Source organism: Astatotilapia calliptera, chromosome 11 (assembly GCF_964374335.1).
Source record: "Astatotilapia calliptera chromosome 11, fAstCal68.1, whole genome shotgun sequence".
Taxonomy (NCBI): Eukaryota; Metazoa; Chordata; class Actinopteri; order Cichliformes; family Cichlidae; genus Astatotilapia; species Astatotilapia calliptera.
This window is the reverse complement of record NC_137432.1, coordinates 21851229-21870424: the sequence shown is the minus strand read 5'-3', so window position 1 is coordinate 21870424 and position 19196 is coordinate 21851229. Positions and strand designations below refer to the sequence as shown.

General features: G+C 42.0%; 1 protein-coding gene across 3 annotated transcripts in view; it reads left to right on the top strand.

Moving 5' to 3' along the window:
* The window catches only part of epb41l4b (erythrocyte membrane protein band 4.1 like 4B), a 28696-nt gene that overhangs the window by 3866 nt on the left and 5634 nt on the right, over positions 1–19196 (top strand). For 2 of the 3 annotated variants that reach the window (XM_026185624.2, XM_080307999.1), the window contains exons 4-22: positions 22–100; positions 333–377; positions 1832–1884; positions 5144–5264; positions 5981–6068; positions 6164–6252; positions 7783–7852; positions 7941–8110; positions 8991–9100; positions 9891–9924; positions 10178–10211; positions 10323–10426; positions 13156–13295; positions 14379–14500; positions 14574–14687; positions 14790–14845; positions 14932–15084; positions 15243–15363; positions 15557–15690. In XM_026185624.2, the coding sequence (XP_026041409.1) occupies positions 22–100; positions 333–377; positions 1832–1884; positions 5144–5264; positions 5981–6068; positions 6164–6252; positions 7783–7852; positions 7941–8110; positions 8991–9100; positions 9891–9924; positions 10178–10211; positions 10323–10426; positions 13156–13295; positions 14379–14500; positions 14574–14687; positions 14790–14845; positions 14932–15084; positions 15243–15363; positions 15557–15690 (1837 nt within the window). The remainder of the gene's footprint in view (positions 1–21; positions 101–332; positions 378–1831; positions 1885–5143; positions 5265–5980; positions 6069–6163; positions 6253–7782; positions 7853–7940; positions 8111–8990; positions 9101–9890; positions 9925–10177; positions 10212–10322; positions 10427–13155; positions 13296–14378; positions 14501–14573; positions 14688–14789; positions 14846–14931; positions 15085–15242; positions 15364–15556; positions 15691–19196) is intronic. The other variant, XM_026185625.2, reaches the window with a different exon arrangement.

Below are 19196 nucleotides of genomic sequence, written 5' to 3'. Positions count from 1 at the left end.
ATCTTTTAATCTTTCTCTCAGACGGTCCGCCGTACAAGCTGTTCTTCAGGGTGAAGTTTTACTCTTCAGAGCCAAACAACCTGCGTGAGGAATTTACAAGGTAAAAATACACACACACACACACACGGTTTTCTCTTGAGCCTGGTGTAAAGGTTCAAAGGGGACGTGGGGCTAATTACTTTGCTGCTATGGGCAGATTTAAATCAAGGACAGAGACTTGTTAAAACAAATTATGTGTCAGACATGAGGAGCGCCTTTGATACATCAATTGATTTATGTTGTCTTCAGGCGAGAGTCTCACTTGTTTGTTTTGCGGTTTTGTTCGCCAACAGGTATCTGTTTGTGTTGCAGCTTCGACAAGACATTCTGTCTGACAAGTAAGTTTCATCGTCACAGTTTATGCACACAAATAATTCCAAATAAACCCAGGACGCGTACACACACACACACACACACACACACACACACACACACGACATATTAAGCACACCTCGTTAGTGCCAGGTTGGGATCCCCATGGCACGGATTCAACAAGGCCCTGGAAACATACCTCAGAGATTTTTGCTCCATATTGACATGATGGCATCACACATTCTGCAGATTTGATATAAAGCTCCTGTTCCACCACATCTCAAAGGTGCTCTGTTGGATTGAGATCTGGTGACTGATAATCTTTGTGACATGGTGTGTAATCCTGGTCGAACCAGAGGATGAGTACAGTGTTGTCAAAAAATGATGGATACGGTCAATGAGAATGAACCATTAATACAAAGCAGGATGGATCCATAATTTCATGTTGTTCACGCCAAATTCTGACCCAACCATCGGTCCGAACCTCGCAGCAGACTCATCGGACCAGGCCACACTTTTTTTGGGAGCCTGAAAAGGATTATAACCTCGGTTTTCTGATCTTAAGTGACAGAAATCACATCTGGTGCAGTCTTCTGTTGCTGTACGCCATCTGCTTCAAGGTTCAATGTGTTGTGCATTCAGAGATGCTCGCCTGCATATCCTCTTAGTTATTGGAGTTACTGTTGCCTTCTAGTCAGCTCAAACTAGTCTCACCATTCTCCTCTGCTCTGAAAGTCACTGAAGTCACATTTCTTCCCCATTCTGATGCTCAGTTTGAACTTCAGCAGGTCTTTCCCTAAGTGCGCTGAGTTGCTGCCATGTGATTACTTGCAAGCAGTTTAACAGGTTTACCTACTAAGGCATTGTTTTCTTTACACAGGAACAGCTGAATATTTTGTGAATTCTTTCTTTATTGTAGAGAAGGTGAGAAAAACTGTTGCCACTCCTTTTTCGGTTAGCTCAGCTCATTGTTAAGTCACAAGTCATTTGTAGGCACTTCCTCTCCATTTATGAGGACATCCGGCTCTCATCAGCAGCATTAAAACTGGAGTAAACACACTCACCTGTAGCGGCACGCACACAGGTCACCTACACTGGAGTTTGGGAGACTTGTGCACAGTGGCATCTGCTTCTGAGTCACAAACACAGACCTGCCTGCACAAACACACACTTCAGACAGTGTGTTCCCCATCTCCCTCCTCCTGCCTCTATCTGGGCCATGGATCCCTGGAGTCCAGCTCTATTATATAGCTCAAGATCAAGAACAGCAGAGGGCTGCTTATTTTAGCAAAAGGGTTGCGCCTCTCCTCCTTGACATGTTCACACACACACAGCGTAGGGTATTCATCCACTTTTATGTCTCTCTGACACATGATAACGAGTACACATCGCACCATCGGCAGGACAGTGGTTTTGATTTCATGCAGTGTGTCACTCGCACTAAAAACCGCTCACCATCAGCATCTCTCTCTCTCTCCAGGTTGAAATGTCCGTATGACGTGGCTGTAGAGCTTGCGGCATTTTGTTTACAAAGTAAGTAGACTTTGGAACCTCACTCTCAGTGTTTATTTATACTCTTAAGCAGAGATTTATGTTCTCCAAGAACCTCATAAGTTATTCCTCATAGTGTTAACAGTTTTCCAAACCCTGGCGTAACCTGTTAGATTGATTTGGACTGAGTGCAAAGCCATTAATATCCATTTATTTCACTGTGATAGGAAAACTGCTATATATTTGTGGCATAATGCACTTGTGTTTACTTTGACATACATGATATGCATCAGCAGAAGCCCTGAGAACAGTACTACACTAAGCTCCGAATGATTTTAATAATAATAATAATAATGATGATGATGGATTGCATTTATATAGCGCTTTTCGAGACCCTCAAAGCGCTTTACAGTTCCACTATTCATTCACTCTCACATTCACACACTGGTGGAGGCAAGCTACAGTCGTAGCCACAGCTGCCCTGGGGCAGACTGACAGAGGCGCCTCTGGCCATCACCAGTAGGCGGTAGGTGAAGTGTCTTGCCCAAGGACGCAACAACCAAGACAGACAGAGCTGGTGATCGAACCGGCTTCCAAACCCCCTGAACGGTCGGCCCCATGGTTCAATGTGAGATTTTGTGGCTTCTCACATTAAATAAGTCCCTCCAGATGCCTGTCCTCTCATCTCAAATGCCAAAGCTTTTTTACAGAAGCTAATAACCTCAAATATTTCATGCTACACCTACACAAGGGCAAAGAGTGGTTGGAGCAGTTTGACCAAAATTACTGCGACTGTGTGCGACAAACTTGTGATTTTATTGCTTTTCAAACGGTCGCTTCAAAGACGGGGCTTAATCTATGACCACTCGTAGTCAGTCGCTGTCTTCAAAGCGACTGTGGTGCGTCTGGAGGACAATTAAACTGCAATAAGATGCAGTCACTCTGCTAAATTCAGTATATTCGAGTACATACAGTCATTTTGTGATAATGCATTGAAACAAAAATGGCAAAAGTCAATTTGCTGCAATCTGTTGTCGTCTAGTTCCACAAAAATTCACATTAAGTCCAACGAGAACCTCAAGAATGTGAAACAGCCGTCCCTCTGCCAATAGTGACGTCCCATTATTAAAAAGAAACTGAGCTCATCAGCTCAGAGTGACTCAGATTGATTGCAGCGTGTTTGTAATTTGGCTTTTTATAAATTAGACGTCTGTTAGTCAAAAGAGCTTGCAAAGAAAAGCGTCTGGACTTCTTTAAGTTGTTTGAAGACGTTTCACCTCTCATCCGAGAAGCTTCTTCAGTTCTACGGTCTTCAAGCAACTTAAAGAAGTCCAGACGCTTTTCTTTGCAAGCTCTTTTGACTACGATGACCTGGATGACTGAGAACCTTCACAGACATAGACGTCTGTTACTTAATTAGGAATCGGTCTTAGTCAGACTACAATTGTTTGGAGACAGATTGCCTCCCACCTGTGCAGTCACCCTGCAATCTAAAGTGGTCTCCACACCTTCATGCAATTGATTACTGATAAGCCAAAAAAAAAAAAAAAAAAATCAGTGCGGTTACCAGGCAACCACTATTTTTTTTCTCTCATCACAATGAGGTTAACGTCCTAATTTTACCCTCATGGGAGCCAGCCAAGCTAAGTAAAGTCAGTTAATATTAGTGTTGATGAGCGCTCTCAAAAAAGACTAATCAGCAAACTGTGGAGTAATGTTTATGGAGTAATCCACAGTGTAACAGCACCACAGGCATACCAGGGTCATTTTAGGTAAGAATATTTGTATATGTTCATATGTTTGCATCTGTGCGTCATTACTTTGTAAAATAAATCAAAAAACTTTTTAAATTTGAATCAATTTGCAGGGTAATTAATAATATTATGGCACAATGTATATGCTTTTATATTTTGGTTTCTAATACTCCAAACTGGCAGGCGGCACATACGTCTGTTTAAAAATGAAAAGACTAAGAAGGCTATTAAAAATGGTGTTTAAATGCTAATAATTCCAAAATAAAATACTCAATATACACTTTTTATTGATAAAATAACCAAAATGTATAAATACTAACAGTTTAAAAGCTGTTGAGATAATTAAAACTATGTTGTCCAGCAGTTTGTATGTTCACAAATGCCAGGGTGGCACAACCATAAACATTTTATTTTGAAGTAATAGTAGTGAAAGTGATATTTAATTACACAGAGGACCCCTTGGACTCTATGTGGCTGTCTGAAAAGGCTTGTAGCTCTCTCTTAAACTGGATAAGAAACGTATCTCTTATGCAGGCTGGTGCACTTTCCAAGTCAGGTGGCACAACCAATGTAAAAATAAATGAATAAATCTTTATTTCTTTTAAAAATGGTGCTTTTGCTTCCAAATGCAAAAGTTAATATAGGTGTCCAAGCAACAGCCTATTTAAACTGAAAATGGTTCCAAAAGTCAGGCGGCAAAACCAGTAAGTCGAGTGCTGCAGCTGCAAGAAATGCCATGTAATTAAATGACTGATTTTATTTAAAGCTCTAAAATTAGATTTCTTATTAGTTATATTTAAAAGATGATACTTTATAGAATCAACTTGTGTAAGTCATGATCAGACTAAGTGATTTTAAACAGGAATGATACACTTGGACACAAAAATATGCATTTCATGATCCAGAACCTCCAAAATTAAAGTCCCAAATTTTTGTAAGAGGGGAAAAAAACAGCTGCAGTGTGTTATGGGTGTTCAATGAAAATCAAACTAAAGGAAATTATCATCATAAATGAACTGGAACTGCTCAGAGGAGGCGATGGCTGTTGTGTTTGTGTGGCACATCCTGTCTACCACATCATGCCTGAGGCGTGATGTCCTTGGCTCCATGAAAAAAAAAAAACACGCAAATGTTTCTGAGGTGTCTGAGATTTTTTTTCTTGTAAATACTTTTGGTTTTCTTGGGTTTTGTTTTTTTTTCTTTGTTGTTATTGTTGTTGTTTTTTACTGGGATGGTCATACAATTAAGTGAAAGTCACACCTCTAATTTACTCAGTAATGGCAATAAAGCCAGTGTCTATATAAAGCTTACTAAAAAATGGTCACTGCAAAAATTTCTGGCACAACTTCACCTACTTCCAAGGTGCAATAATCACCTTGGAAGTAGTCACTACAAGCTACTGGCCAAACCAGACCAGCTGAGTCTGTAGCAATTTATTGTGTTGTTGCTTTCTATTGATTAAATAAAGCTTTGTTTGTAAGCGAAGGTCTGAATGCTGCTCACCTGATGTGCGTCTGTGCATGTGTACTTGAATTATCTGTATGCAGGCGAGCTGGGAGACTGCGACCCCTTGGAGCACTCTCCCGAACTGGTGTCGGAGTTTCGTTTCACTCCCAGACAGAGCGCGGCGATGGAGGCAGACATCTTCAACCAGTGGCTGACTCTTAGGTGAGGAGCCTGCTGTGTTTCTAGTCATCTTAAATTTGGGATCTTCTAAAACTAAAACCCAGGACACATAAACATTTTTTTTGCACCAGTTACCACAATACGTCTGCTGTGTCAAAGCAGCTTACTGGAGGGCGTCCAGTTGACCTGAGCTGGTTTCTCTCCTCGTCGGATGGAACAAGTGGGGCAAAAAGTTGAGCACTGAGCAGCAAAGGAAGTCATTCTGCTGCAGCCTTTCAGCACCAATGTTTTCACTGACCGGGTGTCTCATTTCACCGTCCCTCTGTGCTCTCCTCCTCGGCCGGGCTATCGCTGGTCTGCGTGAAGGATTATGGGATTAATTCCCGGAGGGTCTTGATTGATTCCGGGCAGTATTTAACCCAGCAGTGCACTGATTGCTCCCATCTCGGATTAGATTACATACGCGTACGCCGCGCTTCACTGGGCCGACTTAGCCACGCAAGGACAGACCGAGTTCACTGAGTCATGCCTACACACAAAGACTGAATCAGGATGCAGACAGACAGTTACTCACTGAGCGTCTCCCTCAGAACTAATACCAATCTCCAGCAGAGGTCACGCGGCAAGCGTCGATTTTGACGTTTTTTTCTTCTTTTTTCGACTGAGCTGCCAAATATAGTGGCCGGGGCTTCAGGTGATGGAGCGAGCAGTATTTTTGTTGTGAAAACTCACCGTGTTGTCTGCTTTTATTTCCTCAGGGGAAAAAGCCCTTCTCAAGCAGAGATTTCTTTTCTCAACAAATGCAAGTGGCTGGAACTTTACGGAGTAGATATGCACTTTGTCAAGGTGCGTGAGAGAGTTTTATTATCACCAGTGTTGTTTTTTGTGTGACACTGAAGTTCAGGTGTGTTAGAAATAAATGTGTGCTCGTTCGTCCGCAGGGCAAAGATGGAGGAGAATATGCACTGGGTCTCACTCCAACTGGCATCTTGGTTTATGAGGGCGTCAGCAAAATCGGGCTTTTCTTTTGGTAAGAGCACAACTCTCATCTTGTGTGTCCTGAAACGTGCTCATTTACATTTCTTATGTAAATGATTTTAACACAAAAATGTAAGAAAACACAAGCAGTGAATGTGAATGTAGGTACATTTCCAAAATTCCTAACCTTACTGATACAATAATGAAAAAACAAAACTGTCGTCATAAGTAATAATTCTTGTGTCACTTATTTGTGTCACTTGTGTCATTGCAAATTTAGATTAGGAGAATTTGGTAGTTTAAACTCACCTGAGTGAAATAAGATGGTTTGAGGTGTCACCCTAGGCTCTGGAAATCCATGAAGGACCACTTGTTTGTTTTTTCAAATTGTCAGAGAGCAAATACCTAACAACTAAAAACAATCCAGTAATTGCTCACAGTACTGTGCCCAAGTCTTGAGTCACTCCTCATTTCTCTGTGTTTGGATAGAAAAATGGGAAATATGTGCTGCTGTTTATTGAAACACTTGCAAACATCATCGGAAGTACAGTTTTCGAGGCAAAAACAGAGTCTGGACAATTCTGTTGCAGAATTATAGAAACGTCAGTGTTTGGTATGACCGATGGGGGGAGACGGGGGACAAAAGATGCCTAAAGATACCATTTAAAATTGGTCCTTCAGAATAAACCAGTGTTTTGACTCTGATGTTAAGACACAACACTGGTTCATTCCTTGAGTGAGGTGCCGCTGTTATGCTTGAATGACTCATAGGTCAGTGTTGAGTGGATTAGCAAATAACAGAAAAGCATTCCTCTGAAAATTGTCAGGAACAAGAACTGGACTGAAAATAAGTGAAGAAGAGGCCAATGTCCAAAGAAAACCCCTGAAAGACCTTCAGAAAGACCTGGAGAACTATTACTCACCACTGCTTTGGAAGCAAAATGTATATATATTAAAAAAAAGAGCTGACTCAAGACTTTTGCACAGAACTGTATGAAAATAATGAAACTGGAAAAGGGAATCTCACAAACAGCTGATGTTTTAATATGTAGCGACATGTTGAATGAATGTAACTGAAAAATAAACAGAAACAAGAGTTTGTTCACGAAAATTAATTATTTATCTCTTCTGGCAGGTAAAAAAAAAAAAAGAAGCAGTACCTGTTTAAACTCTTACTTCTTCTGTCTGCTGCTATTCCTCTGCTAATTGAATTTGAGTTTCTTTTTTTTTTTGAACCACGTGTTTCTGGAGAGGCATGTGTCAACATTTACAACCTAGAGCCAATCAAAATGTGGCATAAGTGATAAAACATAAAGTGGGGCACAGGCTCAGCCTGGGTGGAGGGTGGGGACCGTGCAAACTTTGAAGGAAGGGCATGCCAGGAAAAAAGAGAGCTACTGAGAGCTGAGTATTTGTTCGCCAAGGGGCAGGACGAGGTATGGGAAGTGAAAAGAAATCCAAAATCACTCTGCGAGGAGCCGATGTTTCATACTGCGTGCTCTCGTCACCTGTCCCACTCAAACTGTTTGTCTCTTTGTGTGTTTGTCATTCATCCGTGCGTGTGTGTGTGTGTGTTGCACAGGCCCAAAATCACTCGGCTGGACTTCAAAAGGAGTCGACTCACGTTGGTGGTGGTGGAGGACGACGATCAGGTTTGTGTCTTCACGTTGCATGCCGTGCCCGCGCGCGGTCATCTCTCAGGCGACTAACAGGTTATTATGGTTATTCTCTGTTGTGAAGGGTCGGGAGCAGGAGCACACCTTCGTGTTCGAGCTGGCCAGCGCCAGGAGCTGCAAACACCTGTGGAAGTGTGCCGTGGAAAGTCACGCTTTCTTTCGCCTGCGCCAGCCAACTGCGGGCAGGGCCGGCCACAGTGACTTCACGCGACTCGGGTCCCGCTTCAGATTCAGGTAGAGAGCAGCGACGGCGTCTCGCCACATCTGAGCAGCGTCTAATTGACTTGCTGAAGGGGGATAATAGAAGCTGGCACTCGCAGGTAGTTGTGGCCAGCACTCGTTAGCAGCATATGTGGAATAATGTGTCACATAAAACAGAGCCTTTGTATCTATGGTTACAGGGTATCTATGGTTACACGGATCTGTTCCTATGGTGACTGAGATATTCCCTTTATATTGTTTGTTTTCTTGCAACTATTATCAGACATGGTCGAAGCAAATTCTCTCACTTGAAGGGCACTTCCTGTCATTTGTCGGAGCAGCTAAATCACAGCATTGTAAAAGCACTCTGTGGATTAAAAAAAACACTTGTGTAACAGGTGGTGGAAGTAAAAGCAGGAACACTGGAACTGTGTGTATTGCAGTCTGACATAACAATCATACTGGTGCCAACTTCTCTAACGAAAACTCTGTCTTCATTCAGAGTTTTTGTTAGAGAAGTTTTAAGATAAGTATGTTAGAAAGTTTGTCAGTTTAAAAGACTTTAGGCATACTGCAAAACCAACCCAAGGCTTTCTAAAGCCAAAGTCGTTCACGCTTTTCATTTATTAAATACAAAACTGAAGCAGAAAGTCCCACGAACAAGCAGTCAAGCGAGTCTCTGTAAACGCAGCACTGTGCATAAAAACAACTCTAAATTCTAAACAATTGATGAAAACTTTTGGAAAATTCACACCAAAAGGAATAATCATCTAGAAACTCCATTTAAGTCTCCTCTGATGAACTCCATGAATTCGGTCAGACTGCAGCTCAGTGGCACTTTGACATTAGTGTCGATGCTTTTAGTAATAATCATTTCCACTCTTCACCCGCATCTGCTGTGTGTTTGTCTCAGTGGGAAAACAGAGTACCAGGCCACTCACGGAGGCAGACTGAGGAGGGCCAGCACATTCGAGAGAAGGCCGAGCAGACGCTACCCGTCCCGCACACAGTCGCTGGGCAAAAGTGAGTTTTATCTGCTCATACAAAAGACGACCGAGTATCAGCGCCTGATTTGTGTTTTATGTGGCTGCGAGCGTTGTTATGAAGGCTCTGCGCTGTTTTAGTTCAGCGTGTTTTTGGCTTTAAAATGTAAAAATTGCTGCAGAGAGTAACTGTTGAACATATTGTTTTATTTTTCAGAGGAAAGGAAAAGTGGACCCCCCCGCCCCTTTTTCTTTTTCTTTTTTTTTCAAGGGCTGTTCTTTTAAAAAAATGTCCAATGCTAAGTGATAATTTGACAAGTTCAATAGACTTAAAAGCAGCCCTGGTTTCTTTTCTAAAGAAAGTGCTGAGAAACTCTAGGTTGTTAGATTTAAGCGTCACCTTTTTTACTTTGTCAAAGGCACCTGCTGTACTCTTCACTCCTCCATAATTCCCACCTTCTGTGAGCTGCAGAGGCTTCAAAGGTCCAGCAGCCTGCAGCTCACTTTAATCTATCCCACATAAATGATCAAATGCACACTGCAAACTGTATTTACCTTGAGACTGTCAGTATTGACGTCCAAACACCTTTTATGTATTGGATTTGGATTCGTCACGCAGCCCCGGAATACGAATGAACCGAGAGTTGAGTGTTGGTAATAGCTCAGCATTGGAGTAATAACATGTCTGCAGAGAGTCTGGACTGAACGGCACAGTTAGACCAGAGAGGGCATTTGAAAAAGTGCACACAGACTCGCAGATAAACTGCAGAGCTGCTTTTGACTTCTGTATTTTTCTGCTCTAATTGACCTTGTGTCTCTCTCTCCGTCAGTTGCGATTTCTCCAGCCAAGCCTCCACACATCAGGTGAAACAGACACAGACATAAATAATGCACGCATGCACTTTCAGATTATTGCATTCATTCCTCCTCCTCTAACCTTGACCTTAATCCACCTAATGGCCTGGCTAATCTTAACACAGAAACAGCCCTTTGTAAAAGAGAAGTTGTTGCTTTTGAGAGGGTTTGCTTGTGCAGTGCACTCGAAAGTAATATATATGCACCTGCTTTAAAAATAAGTTATGATACACATCTGATATCACTGCTTTTTCCTCCACAGCTCTCACGCCAGCCCCAATCCAAGTCTGCATCAGGTAAGCGACCTCAGTTAACCCACTTTTCAAAATGTAACACAAGCAGCAGAGAGCGGTGTGCTTTATCCCAGTAGCGACGCTTAATTTGAGCATCTCTTCAATCCTCTCCAGTACCAACACAACATTCCCATTGGTCACGAGCCCTGGCATCCACCCCACCCCACGCTCACTTCCTCAGTTTACCTGCAGCCCTCCAGTCATACATCACCTCACAGGTAAGAGACAAAGGACAGGATTGTTAAAGAGCTTCAGGATGTGTCCACATGCTCTGTTTTTCATCACATTTCATGTCCCTCTTATACCTCATATGTCTGTTTGTCTTCCCGTGTGTCTCGTCTGCCTCCATCCGTGTGTGCGTCCCTTCATCAACCGTTCAGGCCTTCCTTTGAGGCTGAGAGTCCGGTGTCCATCGTTCCCCCCGTCCCGGAGCGAAAGAGCAGCATCGCCAAAGGATCCGTGGCTGTGGTTAACAGGGATAAGGTCATGACCGAACTTTGACCTCCCTCTTAACCCAGGAATCTATTTCAAAACTCACAGGCACAGACTGGCAACACCCAAAGAGAGACGCTCCGGTGACGGAGCTGTCTCCGTTCATCCTCATGAAATGTCCCACGTCTTCATCCATTTGTCACGTCATCTCATGTGTTTCAGTGTCTGCATACTAGACAAAAAGCAAAAAAAACACACACCCCCATCAAGTGCAAAGGACTTTATCAAGCAGGATAGAGGTTTATAATGTTCAAGGGGGTCACGTGGAGGGAGAGCTGTGCAAAGACATCGGGTAAGGGGACTGGGTGGGTGAATGTTGAAGTTATTTATTGTGGTTACGGAGCGGTGACACAGATCACGAAGGCGATCGAGGTAAAGAGCCTCAACACCTCTGATCGTTACAGTTTACTCATTCTGCGAGTCATAGCTCAGTTTATATCATCACATCCTTTTAGACACAGGTTGCCTTCATCTTAATAATAAAGCTGCAATCACAGGCTGAGAGTCCACTCAAAACACTCAGATTTTTTTCCGTATTATTTCCCTGTGATGTCATTGAGAGTGGATGTTCCTGCCTGCTGGTGAAACCTCCCGATTGGTGGGGGCCATTGCAGGTTGTGCACAAATGATTGGGGAAATAATACAGAGTGAAACGGATAAGTACGATTTTTGCAGGAAAAGAGTTTGCTCATGCTAATTTACTGATGTTTAAATAAATAAATTATTATTATTCTTTTTTTAATTGATTGCTTGAAAAACATAAGATTAGAGAGAGATTAGCTAAACAGCCTTATTCCAACAGGATAAACTGAGGAGCTGCACCAAGGTCCAGCATAAGATACATAAGGGTTATTTTCAACTCTAAGTGATGCAAAGCTACAGTAGTAAAATCAAAGAATAACATTATGAAGCTGGAAATGGGCATAATTGCTCCTCTGTAAAGATAAAACAAGAATGTGGTGCATTTTAAAGTCTCTTTGAGGATACTTTCAAATAATGTTCAAAGCATCTTCTAGAAAAATCAAGATTGTGCCTGAAAATTTTGTTTATTTTCATATGAAAATAATCACGTGCTTAGTTTTCTGTGCACTCACAGGGACGTTCAAACAGGAAGTTCTTGAAGGTAACTTTAGGTGCTGTACTAGGTGGCAATTTGCTAAAATATAAATAAACTAAAGGCCAAAAAACAAGCTAAGAATTGTTGAAATAAGATGATATATTTTAATTTTGTTGCACTTTAATATTGTTATTATTTAATTATGGCTCTAAATGCCCAGTCGACGTAGCTCTTATACTTCTCAAACACTCTGTTCTTTCCATTCAAACATTCAGCATCATATTTAAGGATAAATACAAAGATAGGACCGGGTGTGACACGTTTGTGCCTTGCTTTGCTTGTGGATGTTTTATGTGATTACGGTTGCTCAAATCTCAAATCTGCCTTTAAGAGTGCTTTTGTGTTTGTTTCTTTGTTCGTTTGCAGTAAATCGTGTGGCATCTAAATTATTTAAACTCACTTTTGAAATAAAGTGTTGTGAGTGCTGAATAAAGTGATTCTGAACAGGTGGAAGGGGTCCAGTCCTGCACTTAGTGAATGCCGGGTTAGGGATTAAGCTGCTTTGTGTATAATTTATGGTTTTCAGTGTGAACTTAGAAACATGAAGCTGAATCTTGCATTTGTGGTGTTGTGCTTTCAGAGTGAATGTTTTTTTTGTTTTTGTTTTTTGAATAAACATTATATTAATGTTACATCAGGTTATGGATTTGCTAAATTAACCAAGTGTTTACAGAAGATGTGGCCGGTGTGTTGCTGTTCTAGTGTGTCGCCTTTTACTTTCGATGTTTACTCCAATCACATTATGCCTTTAGGACTGTTGCCGTATTGCTTCTGAAATAAAGGGTTTATGAGTGAAATGCAGAAATTGCAAAGCCCATTCCTTCATTGTCTTACACCAGAGGTGTCAAACATAAGGCCCGGGATCAGAATCGGCCCGCAAACGAATTCAGTCTGGCCCACTGGATGGCTTTGGAAAATGTAATAAGAGCGTAAATTTTAGACTTTTAACTGTATTTTTTATAAGCTTTACAGCTTTTCCCACTGATAAATACCTCCACATGGTTCTTTGTACTTTACTAATGAAGTAACACAAATGATTCAATAACAGATTTAACAGAAATTACATGTAATTTTACACACATTTTAGGTCCAAAGCAGTGTTTCTTTACCATGTAGAAAAGCAAATGCACTGTTGAAATTGCACTTCTGGTTTTGTGTTACTCAGTCAGCTCAGCATCCACACAGGGAGGGTTACATTGCTGTGAAAAACTCACATCACGAGCTTGGATTTATTACACGATAATTACTTATTTGCGGTACTTACACTTTTTGTCATATTTAAGTGGGATTTTGTTTGGGGGGGGTTGTTTGTGTTTTGATTGCATGTGTCATCTTCAGTTTCCCGCTGAGTGGGCTCGCTTCAGATCATCAGTTTAGCGTCGAGGAGAACGAGAACTCGTATTCTGGCAAGATCCATCACCGCCACCGTCGGCACACACACAGCCAGGACACGCTCTGCCACACACACACCAAGAACAGTGAGTACTGTCAGCCTGAGGCTGGGCTGCACAAATCTGTGGTGTGTCTAGACGCCACGCTGATGCTTCTTTTCATGCTCGGTGCCGCCTGTTTGTCCGCTCTTTTTGTTTTTGAGGTTCACTTTGAGGACTTTGAGATGTAATGTTTCCACTACAACGTGACGTAGTTTGATTTCAACTTTGTAAAAACAGATTTAAAGATGCACGTGATATGACTGATATACCTTTACCTTTATACTGACTGTGTTGTTTCAAAGCTGGATGATCCGAAATAAAGAATATGGTCCCACTGTCACTAAGTGCTTGCTCACAGGGTTTTTTTCTCTGTATTAATTCACCATAATCTTCCCAGGAGTGGATGTTCCTGCAAAAATTTACCCCAAGGTCCAATGCTCAGACAAGTACAAAAAAATCCAAAGAGCTACATCTCAGACTCTACAGGCCTCAGTTAGCATGTTAAATATTTAAGTTCATGACAGCAAGTCTACAAGACTCCTGGAATAACGTCCTTTGGACACACGAGACCAAAGTGGAGATATTTGGTGAAAACACTTTGAACTTACTCCTCAGTGGTGAAGGAGGGATGATTCTGGTTGCTTTTAAATGTGTCTAAAGCAGTTTTAAATTGGGTTTCTGCTTTTGAGAACATAATTCAGTTGCCTTTTGCTGTAGTGAGCTAGGATACAAGTAAAGTAAACGTGGTTAAACACTGCTAATTTTTCTTGTGTTTGCACTCTTCATTTAAGTGCAGTTGTTTAAGGGCATTGTTTGTAAGTCGAGAAGCATCTGCAAACACATTAATATGGATTTAAAGTATCTCACGGTTCTCAAACTTGCTTTGACCTGCCAACTTTCAAACACCAAAAAGCCCCCACCCAGCCAAAATTGCTGTTAATCATTTATAATATCATCAAATTCTGGTGAAATTAAAGACAGTCAAACTCTTGTGCCAGCGTAAATTGAATTATAAACCTTTTTAGATTATAGTCATTTTCCATCCCTGCTTTGTCAAACCGTCTGTGGTGTCTTTACAGTAAAAACGTGACTTGTTTGTTTTTTCTCATTACAATTTGTCTCAATCAGAACGTCAAGCGCCCCCCTTCCCTGCAGATGAGTTTGACATCTCTCAGTCGCTGCTCAAGGCTTTGGAGTCTGAAAGCGATTCTCCTCCCTGGCCTTCGCTGCACATCAACATCGACAACAAGGTCAGTCACGTTTCCCACACGATGTTTACTCACTGAGATTTAGTCTCCTCACCTCTCCTTGTTCTCCCGGCAGGGAGAGGAGAAGCAGCTGTCTGAAAAGTCTCTGCACCCTCCTGCTTCCCCAGCCATGCTCCCCGACCACCTCAAATGTAACATCCTCAAGGCCCAGATGGAGGCAGCCTTCAGAGTGAGTACCAAATAACGCTCTCCTTTGGCTATTTGACCTACATCCTGTGCACTTGGCGGTGTCACTAACAGCATATCTATCCATTTCTTCTCCACAATAAAGAAAGAAGCCCCAACAACACCCAGAGGGAAGAGCTCAACTGAGACCCTGAATGAGAGGCCAGTAGCTCATCCGCTCTTTAACATGTTTAGACCTCTTTCTGAAAACACAACTTACCCTCCTGAGTAACTGCTCTCATTTCCAGGTATCAGAGCTCCTCCCAAGACTCGGCGGCATCCAGTCTGACAGCAGAAAAGACACCCCACAGGCAAGATCACAACCTGACGCCAGAGAGGCTCCAGCCCAAAGCCAACCCGAGCACCAACCGCAGAAAACGGCTGGTCCGGCAGTTCAGCTTGTGAGTACAGATCGCCTGCTGTGAGTGGAAAATGAACACTCCACAGAGTACTTGAAGCAGCAGCCGTGCTATCTCTGCTCTTTGATAGTGACATCTTGTTCAGAGCGATCTGTAGGTCGTGTAAGCCACTTATAGTCTCTCCATTTGTTGCTTATCAGTAACCACGAAGATGAAGATAATCTCCCTGAAGCACTCGCAGCCATCTCCTCCCAAAGTACAGCAAAGTCGGGCTCTAGCAGCTCATTGGACAGACAGATACAGCCGTCAATCTACCCACAGGTAACACACATCTTCACACATGCGCACACACACACACTTTAAAAACCCTTTAAAACGGGTCTTGGTGTAGTACACTATGCTCCACTTATGGGGGGATTATTTCCACACCTCTCTGCATTATCTGTAATTGTGTGTGTCTGTCTGTCTGTGTGGTGTGTGTGTGTGTGTGTGTCTACACTGATGTGTATTGCAGGGGGATAATATGCCAGCACTGGAGCTGGGTAGTCCATGCTGTCCCTCTCCTTCGCCCTCCCCTCATCTCTCCCCTTCTTACTACCGTAGCTCCATTCCTCACCTGGTTCCTTACCTTGCTGCCCATAACGACAGGTAAACGCACCTCCTCGCTCTTATCTCTTGGACACTTTTATACAGCGCTGGTTTGCTCAAGTGCTGTATTGAAGCCTCAGGCTCTTGTTTGACGCTTGCACATGAAAAACAATCCCCTGTTTCAGTTAGTAGCTGATGCTAAACCGTGAGGCCAAAGTGAACAACCGTGTGACGCAGACAGGAGGATTTTCAGAGTGAGATTTGGGAAAACTGGCTAATATTGAAAATCTTATTTCCAGCATGTCAAAGCAGTAAACAAGAGCTGTCCGAGACTGCGTACCTCCACCAGTGCTGAAATGACCCTCCACACCATGCATGAATTGAGCCCCTGGATCCAAAAGAATGTCTGGATCCAGACTAGTTTTTGATATTATCTTGAAAATATCAAGACAATATCTCACTATTTTTCCTGCTACAGTATGATTACAGTTATCCTCAGAAGTTTACATCCACTCATCACGAGAATGGATGTCATGATAATTTGGGGCTTTTAATTTCTTTGAGCTGTTGTTTTTCCAAAGTGGAATGAGCATACGGCATACAGCACAAGTTTGAATTTATTATTTTCTCTAATCCACACAGACTTACTTAAATCTTGTAATAAGCGGTGCCGACGGTTCAACAATGTCTTTCAACTTCACAAGGCCAAGACCTTTTAACTTGTCCTTATTGCTCGTGATTGACTGCAACTGGTAGTTTCATTGATTTATTGGATGGCACTCATTAGACTAATACTCAGAACAACTCAGTAAGAATCTGAGGAGAAGAATGGTAGATTTAAAGAAGTTGTGAAGGTCTCTTGGAGCCATTTCTAAAAAACTGCAGATTTCAGGATCATTGGTTCAAACAGCTGTACACAAGAACAAGTTATTCGGATGCGTCTCCATTTTGCAAAGGTCTGGAATAAGTGGTGTTAGCAGTAGCTATTCCCCTGCCAGTGGTACCATCGTGAAGTGGATGGAATAATGAAGAAGGTGGACTACCTCCAAAACTTTTACCTCAAACCAACAGCTAGACAGTTTGAACACGGTTGTTTGTTCCAACAGGACAATGATCCCAAACACACATCAAAACTAGTTTGGAATGGATAAAGCAGGCCAACATTAAGCGTCTGGTACGGCGTTCCCAAAGTCCTGACCTCAACCCGATTGAATATTCGCAGACTAGATCTGTTCCAGGAAATGAACTCTATGGATTCTGCCAAGAAGAGTGATTAAATATCGAGCTGGAATTATGCCAGGAGCTTGTTGAGGCTGCCAAAAATGTCCGGTCGAGATGCAACTTGCTAAATGGAAATTTAACCAAATATTAGTGGGTACATTTGAGCCTCTATGTATACTGTGGACTCTGTGTAGATTAAGAAAATCCAAAAGCAAATTTAAACTTGTGCATCCAATTCCCCAAATATGCTGTACAATCATTGCACCCTGGAAAACAAACAGTTCTAAGAAACCATTAAAAGCCCCGAATTACAGTGACATCACAAAAGACAAACACACACACAAAATCACCCACATATTTATTTATCAGGGTGTAAATTGCAACCTTAAACCAATAATAAGCAAATGACAGTGATTTATTTTTTTTAACAGCTGCAGCAGAAGCTGAGCGTAACGAACAATATCTGCATTTCAGTCAATGAAGTTTGAGATGGCCCCTTCAGTACAGCTTAAAAAATAAACACGTGCACCCTAGAACTGAAAACGAGCCTCCACTGGTTAAGTTAACTTTTGGGGCAGTTCACTTTCGTGCTACTTTAATCTTTGGCAGCCGGGCTGCTTTGACCACTTTATAAAACATAATGCAGTGTAATAAAATCACATCAGCGATTCCAAAACCAATAAGATGATTTGATTTGATGGAAATAGCTGCTCATTTCTTTAGGACGTGACAGAGAAGCTTGAAGGCTGAGCTACACATTCAGTAAAAACTCACTTAAGTCTAATTTTCTGACTTCATCTGTTTGCCCATATATACAAATTCCATAATAAACAGCAACATGGCGAGACAGCCAGCATCACACTCTTCTCCAAAGTCCACGTTACTCAGGGTATGTTACGCTCTAAGCAGTCCCACCATGGACTCAAGCAAGTAGGAACTATAATTGCTTTTCACGGGGTGCTACAATAATCAACTTAAAAGTTACACATAAAATTATAAAGAGCTAATTAAATAATCAATCACATAATAAACTCAATTACGCAACGACATTAAATAATATTGCACAACTTAATATGCACCGCAAATTAATATAACCTAGAAAAATTAAATTAGAAGTGCAGTAACTAATCACACTGGAGACAAAAAGTTGATAAACTATAATGAGAAGTCCCATCAGAAGCAGTCGCAGCCTCTGGCTTCACTGAAAGTCACATGACTTGTGGCGACGTTAGCCTTTTATGAACGTGCTGATTAGACATTTAGCTCATTAGTCATTCCCTGCAGCCTTTAGATGACATGAAGTTCATGTTATCTAACACGATTTACACCCACTGGCCACTTTGTTGGGTACACCTTTTCTTCTGCACATTAACAAAATATCTAATCAGCCAATCACGTGGCAGCATTTGGACATGTTAAAGATGACCTCTTGAAGTTCAAACCGAGCCCCCAAATGGAGAAGAAGTGACTTAGAAGGTGGCATGGTTGTTGGTAACAGGCTGGTCTGAGTGTTCCAGTAACTGCAGATCTTCTGGGAGTTTCCCACACAGTCATCTCTATGATTTAAAGAGTGAAAAAGAGGAAATTCTCTGGGTGAAAACGTCCTGCTGATAGAAGTCAAAGGAGAATGGCCAGACTGCTTTTAGCTGTGGGAAGGAAACAGTTACTCAAATAACCACATGTTCCAACCAAGAAAAGCATCTCTGAAAACGCAACACCTCGAACTTTGAAGCAGTTGGGCTACAGCGGCAGAAGACTACACCAGGTTCCACTCAGCTAAGAACAGGAAAGTGAGGCTCCTGTTCACACAGGCTCAAATAGAAGATTGGAAAATAGAAGATTGAAAAAATGTTGCTGGTCTATTTCTGACAACAGCATGAAAACATTCACATCATTGGTATCTGTGCATCATTTAAACACCACAGCCTGAAGATTGTTGCTACTGTGTCTGTCCGCTTCCAGCACGATAGCGCACCACAGCTCAAATCATCTCAAACCGGTTTCAGAATCAGAATCAGAATCCTTAAACATGACGATGAGTTTGCTGCACTTGAATGTCCTCCACAATCACTAGATCTCAGTTCAGTAGAGCAGCTTTTTAATGTGATGGAACGGGATAATCACGTCATGGATGCAAAGCTGGCAAATCTGCAGAAATAGTGCAATGCTATCATGTCATGTGGGCCTAAAAATCTCTGAGGAATGTTTCCAGCATCTTGTTGTTCTGTGCCATGAAGAATTAAAGCAGCTCTGAAGATAGAAAACTGGTGCTAGCAAGGTGTACCTAACAAAGCATCAGATGAGTGTAAGATCTGTGTATGACCAGCTTAAATTGCCAGACAACT